The following is a 9,256-nucleotide window of genomic DNA, read 5'->3' as shown; positions in this document are numbered from 1 at the left end:
AAAAGTGGGCTGAGACCTGGTCTGGGCTCCCCACGCCCTGCCGGGCCCAGGATGCCCCTAGCCATCAGCAGCTCCTGAGCTCATGGAGCCCTCGGCCACCCCAGGGGCCCAGACTGGGACCCCCATTGGCGGCAGGGACCCATCACCATCCCTGGTGCCTCCTGACTACGAAGACGAGTTCCTGCGCTACCTGTGGCGTGATTATCTCTACCCAAAGCAGTATGAGTGGGTCCTTATCGCTGCCTACGTGGCTGTGTTCCTTGTGGCCCTGGTGGGCAACACGCTGGGTAGGTGTTTAGGTCCCCACGGTGCTGCGGACTTCCCCTGGGCACTGGCAGGGGTCCTGGGCCTGGCTTCTCTCTCTCTCCCTCCCCATCTCCCCTTGGCTTGGCAGTGTGGGGGCTGGGTAGCACGGCTCTGCACACACACACACACACACCCGCCTCATGTCCCCCTCCTCTTCCCACCCCTGCCCTGCAGTCTGCCTGGCTGTCTGGAGGAACCACCACATGAGGACAGTCACCAACTACTTCATCGTCAACCTGTCCCTGGCTGACGTGCTTGTGACAGCCATCTGCCTCCCGGCTAGCCTGCTGGTAGACATCACTGAGTCCTGGCTCTTCGGTCATGCCCTCTGCAAGGTCATCCCCTATCTACAGGTGAGCTCCACCCAGGTACCGTCTGTCACCCCTCTGTCACCCCAAGTACAAAAAACCATGGCCTTGCATAGACCTCAGCAACACTTGGACTTGCCTTTCAGGCAGGATGCAGTGGCTCAGTTCCTCTGCCGTGTCGTCCTCTCCTGTCATCAGGGCCCGGCCACAAGGCCTGACACTTGGAGACACAGGCCCGGCCCACACACTCATATAGAGATCCCCACCTGGTCACACCCGCAGACCCACACGCACATAGCCACTGGACACACGTGCAGTCACCTCAACTCAACAGGAGAGGGGCACAAGCCCACGGTGACAGGCACAGATGCGTGCTAGGCCTGCTCCCTGGTTCCCAGGGGGCTGGTGTGAGGAGACTACCCCTGGCCAGGGCCTTCCATCCCCCAGCGGCAGGGATCAGGTTGTCCAGATGTGGTGGGGGTTGGGGGAAGAGACCTAGCCAGAGGCCAAGATGCACCCCAGAGGGCAGGGTTCCCTCCCAGAGGCAGCCTCCACCGCCACTTCTGTTCCTAGGCTCATATCTGCCTCCCTCAGGGAGGGTCTTTCCTCACAGCCCCGCGGAAGGGAAGGCATCCCGGAGCAAAGAGAAATGCCTCTTGGATTTTTTTTTTTTTTTTAAAGATTTTACTTGTTTATTTGAAAGACAGAGATCATAGGTAGGCAGAGAGGCAGGCAGAGAGAGAGAGGAGGAAGCAGGCTCCCCGCTGAGCAGAGAGCCCGATGTAGGGCTCTATCCCAGGTCCCTGGGATCATGATCTGAGCCGAAGGCAGAGGCTTTAACCCACTGAGCCACCCAGGTGCCCCGCCTCTTGGATTTTTAAGATTTTCCACTCAACAGATTAATGCTGCAAACACTAACAATAAAGACAGGGTGGGGAGGAAATGCACCTTAGGCAAATTATTTAACCTTCCTGTGCCTCAGTGTCCTCCTCTGTAACGTGGGGTGAGAGTATGCACCATGGGGTTGTTGTGAGGATAATGAGAACAGTGTCTGGCACGTAGTGGGTCCCATTAAGTTACTATTCATGGTAGGGAAGCATCCACTATGGGCCAGGTCTCGACCTGGATATTTCCCACCCGTGATTTCATGGATTCTCGCAAGAATCCTGAAGGTGGAGGACATGTTCCCATTCCTCAGACGAGCCTCCAAGAAGGTGAGTGATTTGCCCAAAGCTCCATAAGCCGTGAGCAGTGCAGTGCAGTCAGGATGGACGCCTGGCGTTTCGGGACTCCATGCCCCATCATCCATCCCATGTCTGTGGGTGGCCTCCAAGGGGACTGACGCTGTGTGCCCATGGGGCAGGCCGTGTCTGTGTCGGTGGCAGTGCTGACTCTCAGCTTCATCGCCCTGGACCGCTGGTACGCCATCTGCCACCCGCTGCTGTTCAAGAGTACTGCGAGGCGCGCCCGTGGCTCCATCCTGGGGATCTGGGCTGTGTCCTTGGCCATGATGGTGCCCCAGGCTGCCGTCATGGAATGCAGCAGCGTGCTGCCTGAGCTAGCCAACCGCACCCGGCTCTTCTCCGTCTGTGATGAACACTGGGCAGGTAATGGTGGGGGCCTCGAGCAGAAGGCCCTGGAGTGGGCGCCTCCTGGACACGTACCCCTAGGACAGGCATCTGTCAGTATACTTATGGGGCGGGCACTCCCAGGGTGGAGTGTTTTCTCCCAAAAGGACACCCTCGGAGCTGGCTTCTATAAGGTTACCCTCCCAGGGCGGGTGACCCCTTGATGGACGCCATCCAGTAGGCATCTAGCAGGGACACCTCCAAAGCGGGTATCTCCTCTAGTCTAGACACCTGTGAGGGCTCCCTCCAGGATGGACACCCACCGGCTGGGCAACTGCAGGGTCAGAGAGACCCTCTCTGTCGTGGTGTCTATAAGAGGCCCAGCTGCTTGCTTTGACTGTACGACTCCAGATGGGGCAGGGGGGCTTTGCTAAGTGGAACAGGCTGGAGGACCCCAGAAGGGGAGCATCTCTTGCCCTTGTGTCTCTTGACCCCTACAGATGACCTCTACCCCAAGATCTACCACAGTTGCTTCTTCATTGTCACTTACCTGGCCCCACTGGGCCTCATGGCCATGGCCTATTTCCAGATCTTCCGCAAGCTCTGGGGCCGCCAGGTGAGACCCACTCTGGTGTCCCTGTCTGGGCTGGTGGGGAGGAAAGGGGTCCTGGTCTGAGGGAACAGAAAGAATCTGCCATCCCGGCTGCCACCAGAGAGAGGCTAGGCCCAGGGACAGGTCAAAGTCAAGGCCAAAGCATTGGGGCTGACCCTGCAACCGAATGTTAACTGACACTGGCTTCAGTATCTAAACTCTCATCATCGTTCTGAGCCCAGTAGCTGCCCTACATTGCACCCGGTATTTCCAGCTAGTCTTGCCTCCTCTCAACCCTCGTATATTGTCCCCAACTGAATGTATGAGAGAACGGAGTCCCAGAGAGGCAAAGCCTCTTCTCCCAAACTCCTCAGCCAGCCAGAGGAAGAGCAGTGGCATTCTAATGCCCACGTTGGCCCCACAACAACATTATCTCTGCGTTTTTGCCAAATTTGGCACTTGGCTCCCAACGTCTTCACAACAACCTAAGCACAGAAGCAGTAGAACCCCCATTGCCAACTTGCCACAGCTGACGGGTGGCAGAAGCTTTCTGGTTCCCGGGCCTGCCTGCTGGCCTCTGTTACAGACCCACCAACAGCAGGTTCTGGGAGACGGGGGGTTATTGTGGGGGGAAGGGAGTGCTCAGAGGTTCTGGGTACCAGGGGGCTAAGTTCTGGATCCTGTGCCTGGGCAAGGAGAGGATGCAAACCAGAAGGTGACCAGCCTGCAGTCCACCAGCACCTGCCCTCTGCCCTATAGCTCCCCAGTCCCGATGGCAAGAGTCACTATCCTCTTCTAATAGATGAGAAAACCAAGGCTCGGGGCAGGAGAGTGGGTTGAGTGAGCTCACACAGGTCATGAGCCGCTCAGCTGGCGCTAGCCCCTAATTTTCCTCAACTGTAGCCCTGTGCCCCTCTTTGGGGGGTGATTCATGTGTCCAATGGTGTGAGAGGCTTCAAGGATATCTATGGCTGCTCCTGAAACCTGGACCCCTCCCAGGTTTCTGGGCTGTGACGGAGGCAGGGACTGTGCTCTGAGGCTCCAGTCATTCCGTGCCGCTCACCTGCTCACTCCTTGCCCAGGCCTTTCCGGGGTCAGGCACAGGCGAGATGGGGGGCACAACTCACCCCACCACCCCTCCCCCCCAGGACGGGAAGCGATGGCCTAAGGAGGATGGAGGGGTAGCTCGGGAGAATGTTCTAGTCTCCTGCCTCTCTGAGGTTTGGTTCTTTCATCAGTAACTGAGGGCCAGGAAGCCCTTCCCCGAAGGCACACTGTGGGGCGTTGACAGTGAGCTCCTGAGAGCTTCAAGTTCACGGGCCCCCTCCTGCCCCGAGTGTCGGTCTTCATCATGAATATTAGGTTTCTTCCCTTGGCCCACTTCCAGCCTGCCCCAGGGTACAACACACCCCCCCCCGCCCCCACCCACCGCTGCTCTCTCTCTTTCTCTCTGTGCCCGCCAGATCCCCGGCACCACATCGGCCCTGGTGAGGAACTGGAAGCGGCCCTCAGACCAGTCGGACGACCCGGGGCAGGGCCCGAGGGCAGAGTCCCCGCCCCGGGCCCGGGCCCGGGCTTTCCTGGCTGAGATGAAGCAGATGCGGGCGCGGAGGAAGACGGCCAAGATGCTGATGGTGGTGCTGCTGGTCTTTGCCCTCTGCTACCTGCCCATCAGCGTCCTCAATGTCCTCAAGAGGTGAGAGCGTGAGGGGACAGCTGGTGGCCTCTCTCTGCTTGGGGAAAAGAAGGGCCTTAGTCCACTTTGTGGCCTTGGAGGCAGGTTATTTCCCTTCTCGGAGCCTCCCAGCCTCAATTTCTTGCCTGCAAACTGTGAATAACGCCGGCCGGCCGAGGCCTGCCTGCGAGGGGATTATGAAAATTCCTCCATCTCTTCTCTCAACCGTCAGCTCCCGGCGGGGGCGGGGGGCAGGGAGCAGGGAGCACAGTGACCACGTGCACAAGACAGTCTCTGCCTTCTCGGAGGCGACATCTAGTGGCACAGAGAAATAAGTCTCCACCATACAGGCAGGGAGGGATATCGCGATGAAGACAAAATAGGGAAAGAACACAGAGAGTGAAGGTGACGAGTTAGTGGGGTTTTGTGTGTTTATTTTTTCATCTTTTTTTTTTTTTAGATACAAGGGTTAAAAAAAAAAAGGGCTCATCTGAGGAAATGACATTTGGCAGGGACTTGAAGGAAGGGGGGAAACCAAGGGACCAGGCCAGTGGGTGTCTGGAGGAAAGCACTGGAAGCGGAGGGAACACGGGGTTCAGCAAGTGAGGGGCTGCAGGGCACAGGAGGGAGCAGCGGGCTGTCTGTCAGGAGCCAAGACTCAGTGTGAGCTTGTGCTTGGCCATTTCCTCGATTACTTCCTGTGATCTCGGGCATGTCATTTTGCTTCTGGGCACCTCCCTAACTGAACAATGGATGATGTCTTGCTTGACTCCTCATGTTGCTGCAAGGGTGGGTGAGGAAGTGGGTGGGGGTTCCAGGGGATCTGAGAGCCGGTGAATGAGCAGATGGACGCTGGTCCCTGTCCCGACAGCCACCCTGGTTACACTCTCTGTGCTCAAGACCTCAGACCTAAAGGCCCAGGAAAGGGCCACCTGGTGGGACAGAAGGGGCAGTGAGAACTCTTCCCCTCGATAGCCGCTAGTGAGCTGTGTGACCTTGGTCAACTCACTTCCCCTTTCTGAGCCTTAGGCTTTCCTTTGTTTTAGATAAGGACAGTGACTCCCACCCAACAAAAATGGGAACACGTGCACACACTTCTACCCCATTTCTGACTGTCCTCCCCCTGGTCCTAGGGTGTTCGGGATGTTCCGCCAAGCCAGCGACCGAGAAGCCGTCTATGCCTGCTTCACCTTCTCCCACTGGCTGGTGTATGCCAACAGCGCTGCCAACCCCATCATCTACAACTTCCTCAGTGGTGAGCGGGCTGGAGAGGCAGGAGGATGGGTGGGGAGGGGTGCGGCAGTCTTCGGGACAACAGCCTGCACACCCCCAAGCCAGGGATGGCAGGAGGGGATGTCCCTGCTCCCGCCTGGGGATCTTGAGCTGGCTCTGGGAACTCCTATTTGGGAGAGACCTGGCCCTGATCAGGAGCCCTGGTCTAAGTGAGAGACAGGCCACACACCAGAACCTCTAGTCAGCTCTGTCTGGCCAACACAGGCTCTGGGGGAGCCAGGCCTATGGGAAGAGGGCCCGGGAGCTCCCGCCCGAGAGGATGACTGTATAACCAAGTCATTTGGGTAAGGGAGGATCACCAGCAGAGGCAGCCCAGGGCCGGGGAGGGCTTCCCCATGCCCAGCTACACACGAACTGGCAGAGCCGCCAGAATATGGGGGGCTGTCCCTGGATCCATCTGTCTCCAATACCAGCCTTCTTGCTCCCCTGTCTGGAAGTCCAGGCATCCCCAGTCCCCTAGCCCCAACCCAGGCTGCTCCCCTCTGCTGTCCCACTGTGTGCACCTCCTGCCCCAACAGGCTCCGGGTGGTAACACCTCTGCTCGCGGACCCACCTGGGCTTAGCAGAAGTGTGGCTTACGAGGCCTCTGGCTGCAGAACTAGGCCTAACAAGCTGTCCAGATGCCTATTCAAGCCTGGGAACAATGATCTTTGGGAAAAGGCTGAAGGAGGGGCTGGGGGTCCATATCCTAACCCTCATTGAGACTAAAGAATTAGTCCCTGAAGGCTAGCAGGCGGTCTCCAGCTCGGTGGGGAGAACAGAAGATGTAAGGGCTGCCGCAAAGGCAGCAACCAGACTTCCTGCCAGGCATTCCTGTCTTATGTTCATTTACTGAGCACCTACTGTGTGCCTGGCCCTCTGCTGGGGCCCGAGGGAGGCTTGCTGGCGGACGAAGTGTGGTCAAGGAGTTTTCTGCTCCAGACACCATCTGTTTCCTTGGTGTCCTTTGGCTGACCGAGCTGGCTGTGGTAGTCCCTTCTCCCCTACTCTGTTGTCCCCTTCAAGAGAAGGGCTCCGGAATGAGAACTGGGCCTGACTTTTGGCTGAGGGACCTTGGGCAAGTCGCTGCACCTTTGTGCGTCTCACCTATGAAGTAAGGATAACGGACGCCAGCCTCTCGGGGTGCTGGGAGAAGCGGGGGAGGAGCGGTGCGTGGGGCAAAGCGGAGGTGCCCCTCACAGGGCCTCATGCAGGCTGCTGCTGTCCTTCCCATCACTGTGGGGCACGGGTGGGGATAGCCTAGCCATAGCCATGAGTCCGAGCCCCTCCCCCTCCCCACCAAGGAGGGCAGCGGTGGCCCCAGGCCCCGGAACCAGACACCACGTTCTGAGTCAGGCTCAGAGCCAGAGTGCAGTCAAGGAATCAGACGAAAATTGCATTTCTCCTTGGGAACTGCTCCGGGGCCTCTGTTCTCACTCTCCCTGGCAATGCCAAGGTCGCCTTTGGGGCTTTCTTCGTCCCAGCTCTCCCCTGCCCTCCCGCCCCCTCACAGGCAGCTTGGCTGGAGCTGCGTGGGTGTTCCCGGGCCCAAGGACCTTCCTGCTTCATCCATCTCCTTATGGCTGTGTCTTCTGTCTCCAACCAAGGCAAATTCCGGGAGCAGTTTAAGGCCGCCTTCTCCAGCTGCCTGCCTGGCCTGGGTCCCTGCGACTCTCCGAAGGCCCCCAGCCCCCGCTCCTCTGCCAGCCACAAGTCCTTGTCCTTGCACAGCCGGTACTCCGTCTCCAAAGTCCCCGAGCACGTGGTGCTCACCAGTGTCACCACAGTGCTGCCCTGAGAGACGGTCGCCCTGGTGGCTCCCGAGGGGGAGGTGGTACGAGCTGCTTCCTGCCTGGGCTGCTCCCCTGACTCCTTGTGGAGACTGCTGGATGCAATGGGAGGCCAGGGCTCCAGACCTGGTTTTCTGCCTGTTTAACTCTGGGCAAGTGACTTCCCTTCTCTGAGCCCTGTCTCCTAAGCAGGATTGATGGGAGGATTAAGCATGCTCGAGAAAGCGGAAAGCTCGTTGTAGATTGTGAAGTGTTGTGGACAGGATTATCCTATTCCTCCCACATGGCTGTGCCCCACAGTCTCATCCATCCCTATCATCCTTCCGCAGCTCGGCCTTCCTCCCAAAGATCTCTCTCCCACCCAATTACAGGCCTTCCCTGGAGTCTGTTGTAAGGGTCCTGGCGGGCAGTGCCATCTGGCCCAGCGGCTCCAGCGGAAAGCCCAGCTGCTCTGAGGCCCACGTGAACGAATCGGGGTCCAGGCTTTCCCTGGTAGGAACACAGCCCCATCCTGGCCACGTGCCGTGTGCACCGCAGACTGGACCCCGTTGGCTTTCTGGTGTGCTAGAACACTCTCCGTGTGGCCATTTGGCATGGAGGCCAGCAGCCTGAAGCAATTGTAATTAAAAGCCTGGCACTGAATGTTCCTTTTCCTTGTCATTGCACAAAATCTGTGCTGCTGAGGTGAGGAGAGAGATGGCGGGGAAGCTTGGGGTAGGAGAAGACCAGGCAGCACTGGAATGCTATGATCTGCTGACCACCGCCCACCCCTCCCAACACCCTGGATCCCAGATGGGCTCTGAGCCCGGATTCAGAGCACATGCATTACTGCCTCCTGCAGGACCTGGGTCCTGGACACAACTGTCTGCTGTGACAGTTCTGGTCCCAGTGGCCTACGGGAGGTAAGGGAGATGTGGGGGCAGACAGCAGGGTTAACAGACTGATTTACTATTATCTTCACCTTCTTGGAAGTCAGGCTTGCATTTATTTTCTATGAACTCACAGGATAAAAAGAGCCCCAAACGTGCTCCATCTGCCACCAAGATGATTAGAGGGCTGCCAGAGGCCCTGCCCCTCGTTGCCAGGGCGGGAAGTGGAGTGCGGGCTTGAGGAGGGTTCAGCTGACGGGCGGGAGACATCTGGCAGGGGCCAGCTCAGCTGTGCGTGCCCCCTGGCTCTGCTTGATTTGATGAATGGAGCTCCAGGCTCCCTCTGACCTTCCCCACCAAAAAAATGGGGCAAAACCATGGTCCTGCCGGGGCCCCGGCCGAGATGCTTAAGCACCCCTCCTCTTAGGCATCACACTTCTCCTAGAGCAGGTGGAAGGTATGGCCTAAGGATGTTGTCCACTCTCTGGGCGACTCTCCAACCCAGTGCTTGTGGCCATTTTCACGGATGCCCGGGTGCTGCCCGGTGGGACAGGCCACCCTGCTCCTTCCTCGCTCCTGTTGGCCTTGCGATCCCAAGCTGTGGGCCAAGTTTCATGTAGCCAGGCTCGGAGGTGCACTGTGCAGAATGGTGTGTGACGGCAGGCTCCCAAGCTTGGAACCAACCATACCCACGAGGACCAACCCAGGTCTGGGCCTAAGGAGCCCGGGCTGAGCATGAGGCTGAGACTGTGATTGGTGCCATTCTAGAGACATTGCTGTCGACACCTGGCTCGGTGGGAGCGAAGGACAGAAGCATCCTGTAATGGCTTCATTCTACTCTATTCCCCTGGCTGAATCCAGTCCAACGGTGGGCTC

At 58.4% G+C, this 9,256-nt stretch overlaps 1 protein-coding gene across 1 annotated transcript; it reads left to right on the top strand.

Moving 5' to 3' along the window:
* Nucleotides 1–59: 59 nt before the first annotated feature.
* HCRTR1 (hypocretin receptor 1) lies at nucleotides 60–8,256 on the top strand. The gene is made up of 7 exons (XM_032361354.1): nucleotides 60–287; nucleotides 481–659; nucleotides 1,978–2,221; nucleotides 2,683–2,798; nucleotides 4,238–4,470; nucleotides 5,583–5,704; nucleotides 7,329–8,256. The coding sequence occupies exons 1-7, from the start codon at nucleotides 83–85 to the stop codon at nucleotides 7,517–7,519; spliced, it is 1,290 nt and encodes a 429-aa protein (XP_032217245.1). The 5' UTR covers nucleotides 60–82; the 3' UTR covers nucleotides 7,520–8,256.
* Nucleotides 8,257–9,256: the final 1,000 nt, after the last annotated feature.

Source organism: Mustela erminea, chromosome 10, assembly GCF_009829155.1.
Source record: "Mustela erminea isolate mMusErm1 chromosome 10, mMusErm1.Pri, whole genome shotgun sequence".
NCBI lineage: Eukaryota > Metazoa > Chordata > Mammalia > Carnivora > Mustelidae > Mustela > Mustela erminea.
Note: the sequence above shows the minus strand (reverse complement) of the source record. Positions and strands in the feature narration are given on the sequence as shown.